The sequence below is a fragment of the Brienomyrus brachyistius genome, chromosome 14, assembly GCF_023856365.1.
Source record: "Brienomyrus brachyistius isolate T26 chromosome 14, BBRACH_0.4, whole genome shotgun sequence".
NCBI lineage: Eukaryota > Metazoa > Chordata > Actinopteri > Osteoglossiformes > Mormyridae > Brienomyrus > Brienomyrus brachyistius.
In genome coordinates, this window is record NC_064546.1 from 21,218,687 (window position 1) to 21,243,686 (window position 25,000).

At 41.3% G+C, this 25,000-nt stretch overlaps 1 protein-coding gene across 2 annotated transcripts in view; it reads right to left on the reverse strand.

Moving 5' to 3' along the window:
- The window catches only part of LOC125707266 (NHS-like protein 1), a 76,728-nt gene extending 52,030 nt beyond the window's left edge, over nt 1-24,698 (reverse strand). For both annotated transcript variants that reach the window (XM_048974275.1, XM_048974274.1), the window contains exon 1: nt 24,027-24,698. In XM_048974275.1, the coding sequence (XP_048830232.1) occupies nt 24,027-24,375 (349 nt within the window). In that variant the 5' untranslated portion in view covers nt 24,376-24,698. The remainder of the gene's footprint in view (nt 1-24,026) is intronic.
- Between the last annotated feature and the right edge of the window lie 302 nt (nt 24,699-25,000).

A 25,000-nucleotide genomic window follows, 5' to 3' on the forward strand; every position in this document is an offset into this window, starting at 1 on the left:
AATTGTAACACACCACTGTACATCAGGAGGGTCCTTCCGTGAGTTAGCCACTAGCGAGATATGCCCAGCAAGGTGATTCTCATAGGCCTTCAGTGGATCTTCTAGGGCAGTGGTCACCAAATGGGAATCCCCTCTGCGGTTGGCAAATTTTATTGTCACTTCACAAATTCTTTCAGATGCAGTGGATCTTGTCTTTGTGTTGCTGCTGGAATTTGGAAGTTGGGATCCCTGTTCTGGGGGGAGGGGGGGGGGGACACTTGTCAGGCCGACGCCAAGCTCACTAATTGGCTAATCTGACACACATTCCCCCTCCGGCCAGTACAGAAGTCAAAGTGTTCGTGTCATGCTACGAGGTTTATGAGGCAAGAATTGGCTACTGTGACAAAACAAGAAAGTGAGTGGAAAACGTAGAAAACACGCTCATGCATGGCACAGACGGGCAGAGAGCCTTACATGTGCGGTCGCTAACATTTCGGCTGATTTCTTCAATAAAGAAAATGTCTGCCTATATTAGCATTTCTGGTGTCTAATCAGTAGTCACTGAAAGACAGGTTTTATGCTTTCCCAGAAGAGACCAAGTCATTAGATAACAGCTATTTGCCACACTGTTAACGTGTATCAGAACAGGACGTGTACACCATAGGAACAGCTACCCCAGTTATTCCAAATGAGTAAAAATTACTCATGACAGACAAGTATTAGACCAAAAAAAAAAAACTGTCAAAAAATTATTAAACAAACTAAATGTGAATATGTTTGATTAATACAATTTAATTCACAATAATATCCATAATAAATCCGAGACATTAATAAAAGCAAAGAAGAACAAGCAAGGATATATGCTGTGACTCAGCAGTGAAGATTTTTTTTTAGCTTGACCAAACTCATAAACACTAATTTAATAGGGTGTTTAATCAGATTCGTAAAGAGGCCCGGCCTCATAATTGTGAGGGATTAATCACAATGCTGTTGAAGTTCCACAAAAGGACGGCAGCACACTGTTCCTGGGGGCTAAACATGCCTCTGAGCATCACATTTGGTCTTACTGAGTCGCCCTGAACTGGGAGAAAAAAATAATGCGATAACATTTAAATATGCAGAAATAGTCTAATTTCAGCAATTTTACTTGCCACTTATACTACATTAGCTAACCTAAAATTATCCAACCTAAAACCTCAAAACTTTACCAACCTTTATCGGGACAAAAAAATGTATTAACCTAATTGTTGTAAGTCATCTTCCTTCCCATTCTAATAATCAGATCGGGGGGCGTAGTGGTCACTGGGCCGGAAGCAACCAACTTAATTCACTAATGCCTTGGATTGAATCAAAATATCAATATCCCAACAATTGAACAGCCTCCATTTTTAAGGTATGGGATACTGAAGGTGAGACACCTGAGAACAGTCAGAATTAGTTGACCAAATTATGTTGGGGGTGGCATGAAAATTTCAGATCTGGTACAGATGGGGATTAAGGAAAGGGAATTAGCTGGTTTGGTTTCTCTGAAGTTCAGGTGTCATTCCTTTCTGCAGTGAGTCTGCTTTCATTCAGCATGGGCCTCTTTTCAACTGTCAAGCTCAAATGAATGCAGTTCCACTCAGACAGGCCCTAGACACAATTGATGGAGTTTTAATGAGGCCGCCACTGTGCCCCCCACCAAGCTCCAGGAGTGACTGGAATCTCGATGATGCTCCTTTGCCTACCCACAGTCAAGCCCAGAACTATTCAACCAGCTTAACCAAATCCGTCGTCTAGAACTCCGTGCCAGTTCATTACTTCCTAGTCTTGGGTTAATGCCAGTGTTGTTCTTCTCCATGATAGCCCTGGTTAGCATCCTACACAAGATCCACAAAGCATGTCTACACTGGAAAGTGCATTTTGAACTGTTCAGACGCACACAGGATTTCCTGTAGGCCACAAGTAATGTGGCTTGTGGTCACGTCACAGCACAAATGGGTTTAAGGGAGCTCACACTATATAAAAAGGGGGGGGGGGGGGGGGGGTGAATCCCAGAAGCAGGAACCTTCCACAGTCCTGACCCAGTGGAAAACTGCTCGACATACTCAGAATACCTGCAGGTTCACACAATAGCCAGCTAAAAGCAAGTTTCCTATGAGTATTAAGGAGAACTGCTTCCATTTAAGAGTTTGCAAGGAACTCTTTCGGGTCAAGTAGCCTGGGAAGACAAGGCTAGCAAGTCCTAAAATTACTCTTTTTAAATAAAAGTACTATCAGGAGAACATAATCACGCATCATAGATTCGCCACACAAAGGAAAACAAAATAATCAAAGCAACAAGAAAGAAATAAACCAAAACACTACATGAGATCAGTTAAAGACTTCAGCTCCTCTTTCAAAAGCAGCTCCACAGGACACTGCCAGATAGAGATCATCCCAAAGTATCAGAAAACCTACTGATCGGGAGGATTGCAGAGTCCGGACTCACTACGGGAAGCGTAATCAGGACAGGAGAAGCACAAAGCAGATCCCCTGAAACCTTATTGTTGTTAAACTGGATTTAGCAAAGAAAAACCACACAGACATCATGCTATAAGGTGGCAAGTCCTTACAAGTAAGCCAACATGACTACCATCTGGGCAGCGGAATAATACACAAGAAGTTTCAGTCATCTGGAGAATAGGGGAAAAGTATAACACTTCCCCTACTTGTATCATTGACATATAGCATAGAATATTACTCAAAAGTTACTTACAGCAGAATCCTCTCCAGATGATTTTTAGTAGGCATCTTCCTATGCTACAATCATAATATGACAACAGTAGGTGCAGGATGCCAATAGAAACAATTATTTTTCTGACATTTGTCATATAAAACATCATTACAAATTACAATTAAAGACTGCTTAAGGAACATGAAAATTCCTAAATTTCCGTAGTGTTATCCTTAGATTTTAAAAAAAAGCATTTTAACTATGCATTGTCTGAAATAATGAATGTATCAGTCAGAACCAACCCATGTCGGTGTGGCGATGTTACTGTCAGTCCTCTGTGCCAGTGTGCCCCCCCCCCCCCCATTACAAAGGGAAACCTTTGTAAGAACAGCTGTAGAGCAAGTTATCATTGTTACAAAAAAAGTGTTCATGTTGAAATATAATCCATAAATTAGGGTGGAAACACCCATCATTCATTTGGTCCCTGACTTTTCAGATCTTTAATGCACAAAATTGATGTTGAACAAAACACAGCATGCAAAATATCTTCTTTTTTTTCAAAAAGTACAGGCACATATGGATATTTAAATATGTACAGTATAACAAAACTGTTACTACAATTTGTGCACTTTTTTTTACTGATTCAGAGTCCTCAGTGTTATGGTATATTCAGTGTTATGGTATATTCAGTGTTATGGTATATTCAGTGTTTCTCTGATCACATTTTTCACTGGGGCGTATGTGATCCAAAATAATTGCAATTCTCTTCTCTATTACTAGATTGCATTGATACAGAAACATGTATAGTAAAATACATTATAAGAATATATCTGGTTTGTATTTATGTCTATTCACTCCAAAGAGCTGGTGTTTTTAACGATGGCTTTTGGAATTTTTCAGTCACAAAAGAAACAGTCCAGGTGTGAACTTGCAACGGAGCATATGATAGAGTCAAAATATCAGTCATATTAAAGGCAGCCTTCACTGTTTAAGAACTTTAATTCAAAGAACCTGTTTGCATTTCTTCTGGAGATTTTTAAACATGTTTTATGCTAGCAACACCTGTACAAAATTAGAGAGTGTATCAAACATGCAGTAATGTTTGCAAGAGCAGAATCCAGACAGAAAAGTCAATTAATAGTGTGTCCAACTGGAAGAAAAATAACTGCAGAAAGCAAAAAAATAGGTAAAGTTGGAACACACAGACTTACTACACCTAATGGAAAACACGTACATATCTAAGTTTATAAAATAAATGTCAAGTAAAAATAAGTACGAAGTGCTGTATAGTACGAGAAACTTAATTGTACATGACAAATATGAAGACAAAGAGTTTCAAAATAGCAAAGATGACAAGTAGGAAAATGTTGAGAAACTACAAGAAATAAAAATTAAGATATAAACTAAAAATAATCGTCATCTGAGAAATGCCACATGGTTCTTCAAATTAAGCGGAGTCAACGACATCAGAATGACCTGCAAGCAAAAGTAAAACAATAAAACTTCAACAGACTCTCGTTATGTAAGATAACGAAACCCAACAACAGCTAGAGCAGCTGAAGGTTTATTGGGGATTCCAGTGCATATAAGGCAGCTGCAGTTTCGCTATCAGCTGCATCTCCAGCTCGAGGTCACAGCTTTTTAAAAACTGCCTGCAGCCTTTGTTGACTCTGTACAAAATACACAAAACTAATATATAATGGGCATGACATATTCACTACAATGTCTGACAGCACTTTAAGGATGTTCATTTTTACGTCAAGGGATAATACACCAAAATACAAAACAGCACATATAGTATTAATTATCTATGTCTATATCTATTTTATTCACCAGCTTGACACCAGCAGACACCAAACAATAAAACAAACTTAGACTACTCATAAAGTATTAAAATAACTGTTTGGAACACATTTGAAACACAATACTAAATACTATATAATTATGTATAAAGGTGAATAGATATATAGTGTAAGGCTTTTACAAGATGGTCGTATCATTGTTGCAGGTTATGAAACTGCAAAACAAGCACATTTCTGCACTGAAGTAAAGCAATTGGTCATCATGCTTATTTAATGGTTACTTCAAGGTCTAAGATACATAGTTTTAGAAAAACCATGTGCAAAATACAACAGGAAAACAAAACAAACAAGAGAAAATTAAAAGCGACCCGACCACAAAGGCATGAGGAGGCATATATAAACTATATATTTATGCATGTGTGCGTGTGTACATATACTGTACGCACACACACCCATTATGTATGTATGTATATATATATATATATATATATATATATATATATACACACACACACACACACACACACATACATATATATATATATATATATATATATATATACACACACACACACACACACACACACATACATATATATATATATATATATATATATATATATATATATATATATATATATTACATATGTGTGCGTGTGTGTCTTTAAACCATTATCAAAATATTTAGCCTAGCCTCAGGGTAGATCTGATCCGTGAGGGGGAGACATTCCTATGCATGACCTGTGAAGGGCTCCTCAGTTATTCAAAATGGCTCAAGTGGCTCAATCGTGCCCCATCCCCCAACGTCTGGCTGAGCACGTCAGCATGTCTGAGCACCAAGTGTCCAGCACAAGGCTCTCATTGTTAGGTTGAAGCGATGAGGAGGTAAGATGCAGTAGATGAATGAGCTGACCCTCTTATTGGCATCTGCATAATTCTACATTACATGGGCTATAGTTTCAGGGTTTCTGAAAAAATGAGAAGGTCATTATCCGACGAATTGCGTATTTAATGATGTGGTTTATAGCCACATGTGAAATTCAAGAGGCAAAATAATTTTTCTATTTTTGTGAACAAACATCTTATAGAAATTCTTGTCTGCCTTTCCGGCCTGTCTGCCCTCGTGTCCATGATGCTCTTCCAACCCACCCGCCATAGTGCCCGTGGCGCCCTCCTGCCCGTGACGCCCTTCTAGCCGGCCCGCCCTCCTGCCCGTGACGCCCTTCTAGCCGGCCCGCCCTCCTGCCCGTGACGCCCTTCTAGCCGGCCCACCCTCCTGCCCGTGACGCCCTTCTAGCCGGCCCGCCCTCCTGCCCGTGACGCCCTTCTAGCCGGCCCGCCCTCCTGCCCGTGACGCCCTTCTAGCCGGCCCGCCCTCCTGCCCAGAATGCCCTTTCGGTCCGCACACCCAACCTGCTCATGATGCCCCTCCTGCCTGGTCAAATCTTAAAAACGGGACAGTGTAAACTGGGACGTTGCCATCTTGTTCATTTGACTTTCTCTGCCAGCCCCTGGAGGATGGGCTCCCCCTTTAGGTATGGTTGCTACCAAGGTTTCTTCCTTCTAGGGTGTTTTTTCTTGCCACTGTCGCTGGCATGCTCACAGGGGGCTTTTGGTAGGGATTATGAAAATTGCTTTGAGACGATGTAATGTTGTGAAAATACGGTACAGAAATCGAACCAAACAGAACTGAGCTGAACAGAACAGAACAGAACAGGAGCCATGTCCAAAAGAGGATGAATTCTTATCAATGAAGGTCTATCCTTTTCTACCCAGCCTTTTGATTGGTGGAGAGAGGGTCATGAGAATATCACAATCCTTATCAAACCTGTTTTGTTGCCTTGGCATTCCTTCTAAAAGGGAGGCATCCAGAATGTGAATAGAGGTCAGAGGCTTGGCATATCTGTGCTGTTCACACCAGAAGATCAGTGTTATAAAGCACACAGGGACATTTGGGGACAGCATGGCCACTTTTGGCTGACTCAGACACATCTGGTTCTGTTAAGCGAATTTGGTTGCCTACCAAATTTAAAAATAAATGACAAAAAGCTACAGGTATTCAGAACATATTTCGTAATTCACCAACACCCTTTGGAGTAGCTTTATAACACAAAAAATGATAAATATGTTGCACAGATATTCGTATCAACACCTGTGACATTTGAGCAAAGCTGGCTTGGCTAAAAGAGAGAATAATTTTGATTTCAACTTTCATCAGCATAAAACCTAGGAAATGTCAGACGATTGCTAAAATGATACCACTGTTGCTTAGTGACAGCACAAAATTAATATTTATTACTAATGTGCCATATTAACATCCAGCTTTACAAGATAATGTATAGGTAATGGATATGTTTGGGTATGACAGGGGAATGTATAAGCTTGTAACACACTTAAAAAAACAATAGTTCCCATTGTTTTTCTTTTTATCATTCATCATCCACATTAATCTGAATTTGCAGTTATTACACTGTCTGAAAAAAGGTGTGCAGCCCTGGTACAGTTTTGTTCCAAACATTAATGTACCCCAAATGGTACAAAATGTAAGAAATGTTATACACCACATCAGCAATAAAAAAAATTAAGATAGCTTGCTTAGCAGCCCAATATTCACATCAGATTTGACCTAATTTATCTAATTAGAAGTAGAAGCAAAGAAGCTATAAGAGAGAGAGAGAGACCTTAAATACTTTCCGTTTGGAGTCCAGCGTTTTGTTATATTCAAACACACACATTACACAACAGACAAAGAGAAAAATGACAGCTTACAGCCAAAACCTACAACCTCAGCAAAAACAGCAGGAACATCCAAAGCTGGGAAAGAGGCCAAAATGTAAGAGGGAGTGGACACATCTGGAAACCAGTCCACTGTCTTCCCAGAATGTGGAATTAATGTCCCCAGTTCCCAATTACCTTTGTTCTTAAGCTAAGTGAATGTAGCAATCCAGGCCACACCAAGGTCACCACGCAAACCAGCAGAAGGGGGTGGCCAGTCACCACGCTTCCAACACTTCAGAGTTTATCAAAATATCAGCTGGTTCCCCTGGTCCTCATACCTTCCTGTTTTTCTATTCACTTTAACAAAAAAAATAAGTTGGCCATTTTCTCAAGAAGGTTTCAAATTGTGTGTGGGATGTAGTATGTAAAGAAGAGGACACACCGAAATGCTGGATTCTAACAAAAATAAACTGTATACATTCTTCAAAATCAACCGCTGTGTTTATGGGCTGGCCTAACCCACTAAATATTTCTAGCTCACAAGCTGTCAGAAACAGATTTCTGGTTAATATGCTGAAATCCTTTTAAAAATCAAGTTGGTACACATCCATCTATCCTTCTTCTAACTGAAGGGCCAGTAAATGGAAAGCAAAGCTGGGACCTGTAGTTATTTTATATGTATGTTACATATTCAACAGGTGGGAGAAAAAAAGCATTAAAAAAATCACCATATGCTGACGTTGCCTGAACATACATGGGTGGGTCATTTTCTTTCTGTAAACGATGCAGTAGAAAGACAACCATCGTTGATTCCTCCATCTTAACTGATGTTCGTATAAGAGTATAAGAGTGGAACAAGGCAAAATCGCCCACTAGAGAGTTTGCAGTAGGTCATCCTACCCGGGTTCCCACTACAATAGTTTAAGACTCAATGGGATTTTTTTGGGGGGATATTTAGCTTGTGATTATTGGAAGAAACCCGTTAATAGTTCTAGATTGGCCACCGTCCTGCTCACATCAGACAAAACAAAAATAAGAGGCAAAGAATATCCATCACAATCAGAATGGAGGATTGAAGAATATGCGAGTGAGGTCATACAGTAAGAAACATTCAGCTTCAAAAATCAGTTGGTTCACTCAGGGGACAGATAGTTACATGGAGCAAAAAGTGGAAAACGGACAGACACCTCCCTGCAAAGATACTTCATTATAATGCACCCTCTTTAAAGTGTCTGCCATTCAAGTGGCCCCCACTGAGAATTACTATATAATATCTGTTAAAATAATATGAACGGTGATCTTCTCATTCCGAAGCACCAGAAAAATATTTCAGGCAAAAACATCCCCTCTCTTAGCTATTCATTAATTTCTTCTGGTCACAGAAAAGCACACACGCTAGAGGAATTTAACTGCTTGGTTTGGAAAGACGGTGATTAAGTTTGGAAATCTCTGTGTCACGTGCTACGAGTGCTTTTAGCAAGCATGGCTGGAAATGGACAAACTTGTGTTTGTGTGCGTGTGTGTGACACCGATTACTTGAATAGGCTTCAATCTTCTTGTGACCCTGGATTATGCAAGATGTGTAGTTGGTGAGTTGGTCTAAAAAAAAATATTGCAGAGGCACAAGAAACATCACTACTGTCTCCAACATTGATCGAGGACTGAAGTAGGAGTGAAAAAAATATGAGATGTTAATGCATTTCCCTCTACAACTCCTCCCACCCTCAGGGCCACCCTATTAAACAGCAAAGTGCCCATTAATCTGTCAGCATATTACCATGCAAACGACGGCCAGTTTGAACATGACAGAGAAATCCCCTCGCTAACACTGCTAACCGGCTATCCAAGATTCAGCAAGGAACTAATGACAATTGATAAATCATTGGAAGATCCTTAGATATATTAAGCTACGCCAGAGTAAATTTCACTTGATACAAATCAAAAAAAGGCTAAAATACCAATAAAAGTATATTAACTAGCGTGTGTCACGCTGAACCAGCATGTTAAATGGATTCTACTCAGATAATGTAATGAGTTGGCTACAGGTCACACTGGCTTTAACGCCATTTCCAATTAAAATCCATTTTCTTTTACGACAACAAACCTATACAGTAGGTGCCCTAAATCATTCACATTCATCTGATGACAATCCTCACGTCAGTTCAAAACTGAAGCAAAGTTACGTTTAGGCAAAGGGAAAAAAAAGCATTACATCGTTTGTCATTTTTTGATCGTTTTACACGTTTATCCACACTTTACATCTAGATACAGAAAAAAGTGCCCATATGATGTGTGTCTAATAAATTTCTGCTTGCATGTGTTTTTCTTCTTTTCTTATGTGATTTATACCTGGAGCAATAGATGCAGCAGTTTCCAACCCAAATAATGATTTCAATTAAACGTAACCCAGGTTAAATCAAAGCCAGCTGGCCCTACACCCCCACCCCCACAAGGCCTGGAATTGCCCACACTTGTTGAGAATGATATATTTCAAGCTAGAGACGTCATCCTTGCAGATGCTGCCTGAACTTCCAGACTATATTCTAATTTACTTAAAGAGACAGTTCAACAAAACAAATCACCTATTCATGGAAACGTTTTCTTCGTGCCTTAAATCAGGCCTTGTTGCATGAAGCCAAAATCAACCTGTCTACAGTCTTTAAGAAAAAGGATTGGACGGCACTGACAATTAGACAATTGTGAAGTTAAGAATACGCTTGAAGCTCATTCAGAAATGGCACTCTGGGTAACTGCTGTGTGTGCTGAGAGGTCATGCCAAGGAATCACGACTGTGTGGCCTTCAGATCCTCTTGACTGTGAGGCCAGAATGTCAGTCAATGAGGTTTCTCATTAGCAGGAATGTGAAAGAGGCGAATAAGGGGCATGGCGGTTGTCTTGGGTGGGACAGTCAACTTACTTTGTCTATTCACATCAATTTGATCCAATAGGCCTTTCATCTTCAACACCATATAGACACTATTGTTAGTTATGTTTCAAGTGCACAGACTCCACTAGACGGTAATCCAACAATCCCAAGGATTTGTAATCTCCTTGCATCAGTCCCACATGTGTTTATATTTATGTGAAGCCTGCTCCTTGATTTTATATTTACATTGTGTTGGCACCAGCCCCACTTTGTCCCCATTTAACTTCTACAAAAAAATAATCAGTATTGTGAATAAACCCACTCATCGCTGCCAAGTTCCCGTGTCGCTTGGGTCTGTTCGCCATCCCAGCCAAAGACGTTCTCAACACTGTCACACGAGCACATGTCTGAGCTGCTGATCATATGTTTTAGAGATAAACCCAGCATCTGTACTCTCATCCAGCTTAAGGTATAGGAAATGCTAAGTCTGATAAGCTGTTCTGCTAGCGCACAGTGCAGGACATGATGGAAGACTAAGCAACATCACTCCCAAATCCCAGCTGGATGTCTGGTAGCTAAATAAGGGATTAACTAGCTTCAGTCACCTGGCAGGTGTCTACTGAGAATTGTATCACATCCTGTCAACAACTATCTATAAGAAGCCCAATAGGGACTGAGTTAGACTTACCCATCACATCCCTTCTCAGTTGGGTAAGCTTTTGTCACATGACTAAGGGCATGACAACAGGGGCATTAAATATAGAATAGACAAGCAGGGTACACCGGGTGAGTTAATGACTGAGGTATTCCCTTCACCTGGATGCGACTCAACCAAATACATGGTCTGCACCACAAGACTCTGAGTCATCACGTTGTGTCTAAGCATCAGCAGGGCTATAGATCAAATGTTCCCTGAGCAACAGGGAGATGGAGAGAAGGGAAAAAAATAGGGAGGAAGAAAAAACGCGTTTGCATCTGTCTGTAATAAGAGTAGCGTCGGGAAGGCCGTCGGAGAAGCAGAGACCACATCTGGTTCTGACATGCCTTCTTGCTCAGCTGGAGGAATTGGTCACATAAATCTAACAGCTGCCTTCAGACTCACTCTCTGCACAATTACACCTTATACCTCTATATATCAGATCAGGCTATACATATATATATAGTATACTACTATACTATGTGTACTACGGGTTCTAACTTTCTGATGCCATTTTCAGAATGTGAGAGGCCATTAAAAAAATTGAAAATATATAGTTATATTTGGAAATAAACCAACTCCTCCTCAAAACCCCAGTCTTCTACAGCCCTGTGGAAGCAGTCCCAGAACCCATTATCTATACTACATAACAGTATACTCTACATATTTCATATAAATGTATTAAACATCCTTGCATCAAACAAAACATTTAATTACTGCTGTTAACTCCTGTGCGAAAAGCAAGTTTGACTTATCTTGCAGTCACTGCAACGGGCAGGCTGAGCAAATGAGGCATGTCACAGGAATAGGAAAGATTCGGAAGGAGCTGTTAGAGAAAGAATTACAGTACAAGGTTTCCTTTATACATTCCCCGCCCAAACTTCGGCTCCAGATATCCGGTGCACTAAATTACTCTCTACAGGTTCTCTTTTCTATGGTGTCTCGCTGCCAAGCAGCACAGATATGCTATCAGGGGTCTTTACCACCAAGAAAAAAATTGGACACCTGAACAGGAAGCCTAAGAAACATACTACACAACAGGGTGGTCTTTATAAAAAGAGACCCCACAAAATTCACAGGTCCACACCATAAACGCGAGCAGCATAAACCCACTGCATTTCTATTTTAAAAAATCATAACAATCCAAGCATAACTGGTCAGCATTTACCGCATGTACAAGTATTCGCATGCCAAGCAGGAAATGAAGAAACAAATAAAAACTTATCCATCCCCAGGTCAGAGCCCATGACGGTAAATGTGATTTTAACAACTTTAATAACCCTTGACTGAAATAAAACAAGTCTATTTTGATTTGATTGCACAACAAACAAGGAAATCTGACTCTAAATAGCCCTCCCTGCAAACATACACTTTTGTTTTTTTGTTTAAAAAAAGGTGAAAATTGTTACTGCATGTGTGGGAGGGGGAATTACAAGAAGTAAGGAGTGATTTCTCCCAAGAAGGAAAATTGAAATGTGAAATTTCTTGCAATATCTTACAAAATATGCAATATTGCTTATTGCAAATCATATAATACACACAATATACATATATTTTTTATATATATATATATATATATATATATATATATATATATATATATATATATATAAGATGCATGCAAATGTGTATGTAACCTAGTAAACAGAAAAATGAACTGCAAACAAAACTGACCCAAGGTTAACAAGTCAGATTGCAAAAGTCCATGGCTACCTGTGGTGTCTAAATAAATGCTAAAATGTGGAAAATTAAAGAATAAATACAATGCTTTTACTCCATATGTAAACAATGAGCCTGTTCATCTGGTGAGGATAATTCTCCCTACAGTGGCAGTGACTCCTCACCACAAGAGATTAAACTGTCTTTGTTCTCTTGGACAGAAAGAAACAAAGAATTACAGCAAAGCTAACTTGGCAGGAGTCTTAGATAAGAGCACCATAACAAGGTACTCCCCTAGTTATTCAGTACCGGGCGCCGGTAATCCCCTAGTTATTCAGTACCGGGCGCCGGTAATCCCCTTGTTATTCAGTACCGGGCGCCGGTACTCCCCTTGTTATTCAGTACCGGGCGCCGGTAATCCCCTTGTTATTCAGTACCGGGCGCCGGTACTCCCCTTGTTATTCAGTACCGGGCGCCGGTACTCCCCTTGTTATTCAGTACCGGGGGCCGGTACTCCCCTTGTTATTCAGTACCAGGCGCCGGTACTCCCCTAGTTATTCAGTAATGGCCGCCGGTACTCCCCTGGTTATTCAGTACTGGGCACCAGTATTCCCCTGGTTATTCAGTACTGGGCACCAGTATTCCCCTGGTTATTCAGTAACGGGTGCCACTACTCCCCAAGCTAATTCAGTACTGGGTGCTGGTACTCCCCTGGTTATTCAGTACCGGGCACCGCTACTCCCCTAGTTATTCAGTACCGGGCCCCGCTACACTGCTCGTTATCTAGCACCAGCAGATAGTGAGAGGTGCCAGTCAGGGGAGCCATTAGGCCTAAGTTTGGGGGGCTTTTGCCTAAATGGTTCTTAGCCCCTTAGGCTTAAGTCATGAATTTCTTTTTATATTGTACATAAGTCTGCCATCAGTCCCCCCTAGTAAAGCCTCCTTATCCATTCATTTCTAACTACACCTCTGTTGCCAGTATTCTGAAGAGAAAAACAAAGAGGTGCTGGTACTGGGTACTGGTAAGTACCCACCCACTTCAAGTACTGGTCATGACAGTATCTCAACCTGCGTACCCTTAATTCCCAAAAGTTCAGGCACAGTGATGTGAATTGTACACTTTTTTGGGAGATTCTACTACAAAAAACACACAACTGCAGCTGAAGTGTTTTCAATACCGATTGTTGACCCCTGTCAAAAAAAAAAAAAAAACATGTTGATCTCAACTCATTTCCTCATTTCCAGGTTTGGCTCTTACCAATCAGCTGATACATTCCCTGACCTCACTTCCAGGACGTGGTTAATGATGTCACCACAATGGACAGGAACAGACAAAACATAACTGAAGCTGATTTCCCACACTAGAAAGGGGGAAGCAGGAAGTGCCCTAAAAGAGACTTTCTGTAAAGTAAGCATCTGCGGGATGGGGTGTGTTTTAATACTCACTCTGGGGTAGAATACTCCACTTAAAAAAAAAATGAAAAACAGAAACATGCAGAGATACTAGTTAAATGGAACCGCATAACAATAAGCTTTCTGTTTTCCAATAAAGTTCCGAACCTGACAGCGATTTCCATCCCCACCTGCATGCGGATGTAAGAGGAGTCCTGCCTTAACAGAGGGCACATGTGACGTGACCTTTGACCTCTCTCACAATGCTGCTGCCAGAGCCCGGCTTTGCTCCCTCCCCCCATCAGGGATCGCTACTCCCACGTACTCGCCTCCATCACAAAAACAAGGCTGAGAGGATATAAACTTCCCTCCCATAACCGTCCCATTGGACCTCATGGGTCTTGACATTTGTGCTCTCAACAAACGGCCCTGGAAGCCAGATTCTAAAGTCAGAGCAGAGCAGCTTCCCGTGCAAAATGATTACTGGGCCTCATTAGTGGCCTGTGATAAACTTACTTTACTTACTCCTCACTTCCATGGAAACGCCTCCCCTTCATTGTCTCACTTATACATACTGTACAGGTTATAAATACATCCATTCATTCATCCAACCATCCACCACTTATCCAGGTCTGGGTCATGAGGACAGCAATCTGACCAGAGATGCCCAGACCTCCTTCTCTCCAGTCGCCTCCTCCTGCTCCTCAAGGGAGGCACCCCGGTGTTCCCGGGGCAGCTGAGAGATCAGAATCAAAATCAGATTCGCGTCTATTGGCCAAGAATGTGAGCGAATACATACAAGGAATTTGATTCCGGTTGATGGTGTCTCTCAAACACAACAGTATAAAAACGACAACAATTTACACTATGAATATGTAATATGGATTTATACAGTATTTGTAAATATAAAGGTAAATATTTAAAAAATGTATAAGTGATAACACAGACTGTACATACAGTGCAGTTGCAGTGCTGTAGGTGTTTAGCAGTGTGACAGTTCAGCCTTTTAGGAGGGAGATGGCGAGGGGAGAGAAGCTGCTCCTGCGTCGGGTGTCCTGGTCTGCAGGCTTCTATATCGTCTGCCAGAGGGCAGCAGGTCAGAAAGTCTGTGTCCAGGGTGTGTGGGATCTGTGATGATTTTCCTGCCATTTTCCTGGATCTTGAGAGAGACAGGCCCTGGATGGAGGGCAGGGGGGCACTGATGATCTTTTCTGCTGACCGTACGGTCCGCTGCAGTCTCTTCCTGTCCTGTTTGGTGGCTGCTCCATACCAGACTGTGATGGAGGAGCAGAGGACAAACTCAATGACTGCAGTGTAGAACTGGATCAGCAGCTCCTGTGGAAGACTGTACTTCCTCAGTTGTCTCAGGAAGTACATCCTCTGCTGGGCCTTTTTGAGGACGGAGGAGATATTGGTCTCCCACTTCAGGTCCTGGGAAATGGTGGTACCCAGGAACTTGAAGAACTCCACAGTAGACACCGGGCTGTCTGATATGGTGAGGGGGATCAGTGTTGACGAACGTCTCCTGAAGTCTACTGTCATCTCTCCAGATATGATCTCTCCGGCATGTCCTGGGTCTGCCCCGGGATCTCGCATTAATCCGAATGGGCAGAGTTAGTACAGACCCTGCCTGCATTCATAGATATTTGCATGTATGCATGACTTCATGATTTTTGGTGTTTCTAGGGTGAGAAGATTTCCAGAGCACGGCTCAGAAGCCATCACGCATCATATAACATAGCGGGGACACAGGTGGCAGGTGGACAGGGGGTCACATCCCCCCCCCCGTTACATAGCAACCCCGATTCGCACACCCCACCCCACCACATTTGAGGGGATAAAAACAAAACAAAATAAGGTTAGATATATAAATGTTTGAACTCATCCAACTGTGTCGACCATCATATATGCAGGTACACAGGAGTTCACACACATGCACTCCCACGGTCTCCCTTTAGCTATGTGTGGAGGTAGACACAGTAAAGTGCACACATTCCTATTAACCTACACATGGCTTTAAAATGTTCCACTTCCACGATGATCTACGGATTTAATGAAGGATAAATAACTTAAAACACTGATGTCACCTTCTAAAACATTTGCGCATTCTGTATATTCCGCCATTGTGGGTTTTGGGTCCTGGACAAGATGAGAACTGATCTTCCTACATTGTGCTGAATGCAGTTTTGGTTACACAAACTAAAGCGGCATGAAAAACAGATAAAAAGCAAAAATATCTAAAGATCCATTGGTTCCATAAGGTTCTTTCATTTATCAAACATTGAAAGTAGATGTGAATCACATATAATCTACAGTAGTGGGCAAAGCTGTGGAAATACTGTGGAAACACTTCCAATTTTTAAAGACTGCTGAACTTGATTCGACTGCTGCTCCAATCACTTATTTAATCATCCAATTTATGATTTTACAAATCATATGCAATTTCATTAGGGGGTGCAGATGATCAAGTGGAAAAAGTAGAATTTAGGCCCTAGAACATCCAGAGCCTTTGTTTACTGTGTGGTCTGCCCCACTTCAGAAATCTCTCCTGCTCCCTTGTAACATAGTGACAGTGACTATAAGACTGATTGTAAACAAAGGAAGTTGGGGCTTTGCCGAAAACATTCAGGGCTACCGGCTCTCCCTTTGATTTTAAAGAGCATTCCTACACCAAGGTATGGGGGGGGAAAGCATTCTGGGATAACTGACTGTGTAAACGTTTCCACCATGACCAGGACAGTCTGCCTCACACCTCAAAGCCCTACATGAAGACTCCCCAACCCTCACAAAATGCTGAGCACCAAAGACGGCAGACCTGGACTCCATGGGTGACACCTTTCTGCCCCCCACCCTCACTGCCTGACCTGCACTGTAAACAAACATACTGTGGGGAAACTAAACAGCTTTCTCTATCTGTGACTCCTTCGTGTAACAATGACCTTTTTTTCCCCCACAAAAGACCCAGTGATAGGAACCGGTTGTGACACATTTCATAAAATTTGTATACATTTTTTTATTTGTCATGTTTTATTTTACCCCGCAAGGTGTAACAATAAGTTCATTTCATCCATCCATCCATCCATTTTCTGTAACAGCGCGTCTTAGTCAGGGTTGCGGTGGGTCCAGAGCCTATGGGCACAAGGCAGGGAATAACCCAAGACCGGGCGCCAACCCAAGTCTGCAGGGCACACACACACACACACACACACACACACACACACACACACACACACACACACACACACACACACACACACACCAGTCACTCACACACTATTCTCTCACACGTCACAGTGCACAGCTGGGAGTGACGTCTGAAAGAGTATAAAGAAAAATGTATATATACTGTTACAATACTTATGTATCGTGCACAAGAAATTAAGTTGTTGAAGTCCAAGAAATAGATCAGAAGTAGCTATAAAAATTTTGAAAGTAAAAGCATATATTGCGCTAAGTGTACTTGATGAAAAGTAGTGAGGCACCAGGGAGGATCTATCCATTATTTAAAGGTAATTACTTCTGAGGAGCTCACAGACAACGCAAACAGAATGACCCAAAGATCCACAATAACGTCAACACTGATGTGACGGGGAGCGGCAGCAGCGATACACTGAACTTTTAAGGTGGAAGGTGGAATGTAGTATTGGAAAAGGCCTGTCGAGAGATTTTATTGGCCTCATACATACCATGAAATATAAACCAGACTATATTTAACCACCTTCGCCTGGAGATAGTCTACATGCAGGCAAGGGGTTTAGTAACGAAACAAAGCAGAACAGCAGTGTACTGTAACACATACGGCTGTTATGGCTTGCATTTATACCGTGAAATACCAAGTCAAAGGGCTTCATGTTTGCTTGTTTGGTTTAAGCACAGTTGAAGCTTAATCTGTATCCATATTTTCCACTCAGTATCAGCTAACTTTCCCTGGGGCTGAGAATGTAGACTCCCTGTTTAATGACCAACCTGTGGTGCTTTTCGCCCAGTATGACACAGGCAGTAGTATTTCAATCCATTGTTGAGAAGTGAAAAATCACTAAATGAGCCATTTCAGCTCATAAATTGAAAAGCAGGTATAATATTTAACACTGTCGGATTGTATTCTCCTACCTTTACATTTGAACATTATTTTTTTCCACATAATTTTTTTATGTATATGGCATGCTCACACACACACACACACATACACACACACACACACACACACACACACACACACACACACACACACACACACACGTATAGAATGAACCAACTGTCTGCTACTGAGCCAACCAATCACAGCATTCTAGATTACACCCCTAAACAGAGTATGATTCTTAAGCTAAAAAAAAACACTAAAAGTAATTCCACAAATTCCTGTGAGAATGTCGTTAGATTGAAAGGTCAGCTGAAGATTTCACATGATCAGGATGTCACATCAACAATTGGGGAGGAGAAACAAACCTTGAGTAGACATAGAGAGGAATTATGTATATGGGTACATAGCTATCTTAGCATAGCTAATCTGTTTTACATAGCTCTACTTCGCAACTATAGGAGGATTTTTTTAAAAGGTAAATGGTTTATTGATCCTGTTAGTGTCATTATTAATCCAGATCTGCTTGGTAGACCTTGCACGACCATTTCATAAACATATAAATTGGCAGACTTTTAAAATAAACAAGTGAATGAAGAGTTGAATGAATGGAGCATGACCAAACTGCCAAGGTCAATACAGAAGACAGCAATGTGGCTGATGTCTGTAGTCAACAATCCTCTGAGAAATACTAAGTTGAGCCTTTCCTACTGACCAGCCACCAACCCACCATGCCGGTCGAAGCAGCCTTCTCCCTGACTCAATGTTCCCCGTGACGCTCCCAATGAAAAGAAAGCCATCACCAGAAACAACAGCAGAGGGTGGAAAGAACAACGGAGAAAAGACTGGCTGCCATACGCTGTACTCGATGTAACGATTTGGAGCAATGGGCAGCTTACTGGGAGTTGACTGGTGGAGTCGAGCAAACAGCCAGCAAATGATATGCTTTGAATGACCCCAGGCTGGACACCACACTATTTAATTTACCACCATTTTAAGAAAATAAATTGCATCCAAAAACCGTTTCCCTCAACGACGTTCAGCTGTTTTTGAAGCTGTAAGGCCTCAGCTTGGCGTATCTCCTTGGTGTCAGTCAAAATATTGGTGTGTTTTAAGGAATGTTTATAATAAGCTAACCCCATAAAAGCTCCAATACCTACGAGTTAACCGACCCTTGCCAGAAGGATAACTGACGGACAGAGGATTTTTCTTGCTATGCTCCCATAAGGAGATTTCTGGCCGATACTGATAGCCAGTTATTTAGAAAACTGACACGGGAACTGAAACCGATTGTTTGGGAGGTTCTGCTTAAATATATTTAACCTCCACCTAAATAATAATTTTTTTAAAATTATAAATTACATTCCAAAAATATGAACAGTTTTTAATATACATTTGTTTGTTATTTTATTTATTTTTTAGTTTATACAATAACAGTCCCCAAGCACTATATTTTATAATGGTACACATCCTATATAGTTATAACATATGTAACAGAGAAGGGCTGATTATGAAGTGTGATAAACTGTCATTTTCCGAGTCATATCTTTTGATTTTGAACTGTCTGCACTCAGGGACGGATTATGGGTTGTGTGGCCCCTGGGAAAAACGTTCGCAAGGGCCCCCCCCACCACATCCACCAGCACCATCACCACAACCACAACCACCACAATTCAAGGGCCCTTGGCAGCCAAACGCCCTCCCTATAGGGTCAGGGGCCCTTGTAGGCAGAGGATCAAAGAATGTAGGCCCTCTAAAATAGACAAACGAAAATACATTGTTGATAAGCGTTGCAAATTGTTTTGGGCTAGGGGCCCCACGGGCCCCCTGCACCCCAAGGGCCCCTGGGCAGCGGCCCTGCTGGCCCGGTCCGTAATCCGTCCCTGTCTGCACTGAATAATCTGTTGCTATCAAACGCTTGCGTTAATGATGAACTAGCATTATTCGGCAGTATTGCAGCCTTCTTTATTGGAACGGTTCGTTTTTTCAGAAACTCTTCATACTCGTCACTCTCACCTTAAGGCCAAATTTGTTGTATTGAAATGCTTATAGTAGATCGTTCTTATGAAATTTTAGCAGACCAGTGTTTCCACAATGCATTTCTAACATAATTTTCGCTAACGTTAAAATAATTCCACACAGCAGACATTTTTCTAACTGTGTAGGACGTGGGTGTGCAAAGCAATATGGGTTATCATTTTAAAGGGGATGACTGGCAGCAAATATCACCTCATTTTTAACCGTCGGCCGCTGGCCTGTTGTTGCTGTATCGGCTGATACTGACAGCTTTTTCCCTTGTTATATACAGCAGCCATGGGCAAACATAGGAAACTCCAGTTTGCTAACAGTAAGTGTCTAATACAAAGAATATTTAAGTATTTGCACACAGCAAAAACATGTCATAGAGCCTGAATTTTGCACACGATCTTAAGGGTTTCTTATGGAGCCTATCCCAGGAAGCACAGAGCAGGAGGCGCTGTGCACACTATGAGCAACTGAAAGATGCCAATTCACCTAACGTGTTACTGTAGCAGCGATTTCCTGAGCCGATATCACAGACTGGAATCGAGGCTGATCCACGATTTTTAACTGATTGGTATCGACTACCACAGTCCAGTCTGAAGCCCAATCTATTTAATTTCCCACATCTGCCTAATTTACGTCGGCCGTTCAGACTGTAAGGTCCTGTCGCATGCTGCAGTAAGCCTGAGGCACATGGCTTGAAACTACAAACTAATCGAGGTGTCAGCCGTGTGGGAATTCTTTCAATTAGGAACTAAATTTTGCCCGATAGCTACTTGTAATATTTGCAATGCCATCCTCTGGAGAGGAGGTAGCAACAGAGTGTTTTTAATACAACAAATCTAATTAGGAACTTGCAGACACATCATAATAATAATGATTGCACCTACTATATGCAAATGTACATTTAAATATTTACTAAAAGATCGGATCGGAGTTCCAATTCGAACAGAGAATCCGAGACAGAATACAAAGTCAACGTAAGACAGGCTCCAGGCTCCCTGTATAACAGAATATTCAGATTTATACATTCGACTAAAAATAAATTGCCCCTATAAAATGATCACTCAGAACAAATGTAGCCACGGTCACTGCATTTGGTTGAAGAGCACTTGTCTTCAACAAATAAAAGGGGCAGCCATTAGCTATTTGTGCTTCTGTCCAGTCTAGTCAGGTGAAGATGATTTGCTGTAGGACATCTACCTCTCCTACTGACCTTGACAAACATCATTCCTTTCACAGGTTACTCAGCAACAAGGGATAATGAAGGTACACTGGCAGCAGGTAGGCTAATGCTTAAGGACGCCCAGCCCTAAAGAGTTCTCAGTGAAATGCCAGGAGGAGCCCAATTTAGCTACACATCAGACACATATTGCGAGTTCCCCTAATAAAAACTAAAAATAAATATCCAGTTGTATAAAATCACACAATTTAAATCTCTTCAAGAAAGAATCAACTGGGAAATAATGTAAATGAGCTGTATTGATACTACACACATTGATACTAATCACAATGAACTCTTCCATTGATATCCATTTTCATTCATTCATACATTGCAGGGCTGGTGAATGTTATCCATTATGTAAGCAGGTTTCCACTGCAATTAGATTCCTAATTAGAGTTCTAATTGGGTAAAAGAGTCCTCACACCTGAGTTTGAACAGCTGACATAAAGGTTTCCCCAAAAACCTGCATTCATCCTTTGCGGATAAAATTTCCCACCCCTCATATATTTCTACAGTTCAATATGAATGCAGTACCCAATTAACATCTGTAGGTGGCAGTAGCTATGAAAAGCCAGCACTGTTACCATGCGACCTAGAATGGCCATGACAGAGATATAACCACTACATGCAGCATTCAAATAGGATGTGTAGACAGTCAAATCATATATGAGAAACGCAGCTTGCAAACTGAATAAAATTTTCTGGAAAACAAAAAACATTTGCACACATCTGCCCAGGCATCATTCTGTGGTGTTCACAGAGGTCACAATACACATTGATCCATCTCAGCCAAGACTCAATTCAATGCACACCACAAAAATTAGATGCAGATTCTTAACATGCACTGAACATAACCAGATGTGGTACACGACTATTTCTGCTAGGTTAGCTGGATTAGCACACATAGAGTGCTTTTATGTGTCTGTTACACTTTCATCCCTGCTGAGAACTCAGATCTTTCCCCTTTCTCTCGCAGGTTCTTTACGCAGCCATGCCATGCTCTGCGAAAGTCTTCTACTGACAGAGGAGATCGAGAACTCGTGGAGTGAGCGAAAATACCTGCTCAGCCCAGTTCAGGACCCTGGCCATAGAGCAGTTGCCGAGTGTACACAATGAGATTCAGAGAGTAGGAACTGCCCGTTTTTCAGTGTGTAGTATCAATCTGGTGATCAGTGGTCTTGGTTGACACACCACAGCACACAAAGTGACAGCAAGGGGTAGTAGATTACTCAGGATACCTCAGTGGTGCCTTGCTGGTCGGGGATTCGAACCAGCACTCTTTGAATTACAAGTTACAAATAATAATTAAGCCCCCGCCGCTCACAAGCTTGTTCCTTCAAGCCGGATTCAAACCGGTGACCTAAGGATGACAGGTGGTCTCCTCTACAGTCCTGCACTCTACCAAGTGAGCTATCGAAAGACATTGATAAACTGTATTCAGACACTTCTGACCAAGGTATGTTTTAGATCACTGATGTGTCAGAATTGAGGACTCTGTGGGGTTACAGCACATTACAGGGTAACACATGGCTCTTGATTTGACTACCTTAATTTTACACAAGCAGTACTTAGCACGCATTAATTTTAAACTCTGACTGACATACACCAGCGGGTCATGGAATAGCTTTATTATTTTGCTTATTATTCATGTGAATGTTCAAGAAACGTTAACAGCTGCCTTAATGATCTTCTGTGCTTCAGCAGAAAGCCTGAGCATTTTGGGAATACTCTGTTGGTACAGCCATAAACACTTCAGTGTGGGTACAGTTAAGGCCAGGGAAGGCTTACTTTAGTTTGTTTGCAGGTCTTGCTACAACACAATGTAACACGCTGTGTTACGGTTATCTTAAAGTTAAAAGCTTAGCTGCATCTTTGGAATTTGTCATAAACATCACAACCGCCCGTAAAGAAATGCGTCATTTACAGCTGACGAATGACGTTCAAACTAGAAAAGGGAAAGTGACGGTACAGAAAAATGCTATTTTTCTTGTTTTATCATGTATATTTTAAATTTTTTGCATCCTTTGATTTTCGTTGTTTTTTATTCTACGGATCAGGCACGAGTATAAATACAATAAACACAACTTAAGCCCACATTTTTTATTTAATGTATAGCTTTCCATGGTTATCAGCCTTTACTTCTGTACTCCAGATAATGTCATTTAAAAGCAGGAACCTACAGTACCGTGCATATGTCCCCTAATCTGCTAAATCATCTCAAATTGCAAAAACGGTGCAGGGCAATCACAAGTCCCCATTTCAAACTTTCATACTGACTGAGAGGGCACTTTATATCAGGCACGGTGTTTGGATGGATGATGACTAGCGACGCAACAAGTCCGGCACGTATTACATCAAAACAAATTAAAATAACAAAAAACACATATATTGCGGGATAACTTTCAAATATGCCTCTCGACCAATCGCTCGCCTCGCGTGACGTACTCGATTAACTAGTTGTGGGTCAATACGACTAGACGGATGTGTTTGTTAGGTCTTAAAAATGAACTGAGAGAAAATTACATATATCAGCGTTTGTTATAATGACCAGATTCTTTTCCCCCTTTTACAAGCCATACACCCAGTCCGTCAGCACGGCCCATTTCCTTTGGTCCACGACATTAAACAGTTGGTGGGAGGGGCAGGGTCAAATTAAATAGTGTATTTGCTGTGTTTTCAAAATCAGAACTAAGCAATTGGTTAGTTAAATGCCTGCTAGCTAAATGTGCTTGCAGGTTAATCATATGTAATAAGCAAGACAACTGAAATAAAACTAACTTGTTATTTTACTAGGAACTATATTCATTTATGGGAAAATATTCAGTTGACTGGGAATTACATACGATATCACGGGTGAAATCTAAATAGTTATAGATAAGTGAAACACACTTACAAAATTGTGCCTTCTTGTGATCAAGTTTGCGTACTGTATTCTGCAAGCTCTCCAGGCGAACTCTCATTTTTTCAGACCTCCTCATTAGCAACTTTGTTTCTATCTCTATGTCCAAAAACATGCTGCTTGCATGTCGCGATAGATCGGAAAGCTGACGGAGGACGTTGGTCAGCGTGTGATTCCAGACCTCCTCCAGAGAGGTAAATAAGGTTGTCTTTCCATTTGAGTGTCTGTGGTTCTCCAGCCCCACGAAGGTATCGTCAAGGTTGCTCAGCATGGCAACTTTACCATCCTCTTTCTTCAACCTGCACACGCATGCGGGTCCCACTGTCCGTTGGTAAAAAGGCATCTTCTTTCGAGTAAAACACAAATTAATGCAAAAGACGACCGATTAAAAAGGCACTTTTCAATATGCACGGTCAAAAATCCCAATTTCAGCTGCTTTAATTCGGGGACTGCCCTACAGCAGTCCCAATACGCATTACAGAGGATGCTGAGTTATTGTCTTCTCCTTGAAACACGGACACTGGCTTAAACGTGCGAAAAGCGCAGATAAAACCGGGAGAGGACGACGCCAACCACCTGTGGAAACTGGAACTGAAGTCTGGCTAGGAATCGGAGGGGCAAAAGACGTGAGAGGAAAAGTTACCTGCGATATTCAGCCAGAAGTCATGCCTGGACTGCATAAAACACGGACTGGAGTTTCTTCCAGAACAGCGGACAAACGAAATGTGTGGATGGAGAGACGTTTAGGAAATGTGTTAAGAATGATTTATCTTCTTTTTTTATGAATTTTCCTGTTGTATCGCACCACTAAGAAAATGTGTTAATGCACAAGGCAACAAATATACAGTAAATAGCCTAGGTTGTAACAGCCGTTTCAACGGTGAAACATCAGTGAACTTTGAAAATAATAACATGTTGAGATATCATTTGAGCCATGGAAGTTGAATGTGAGTGTTTCAATAAAATAT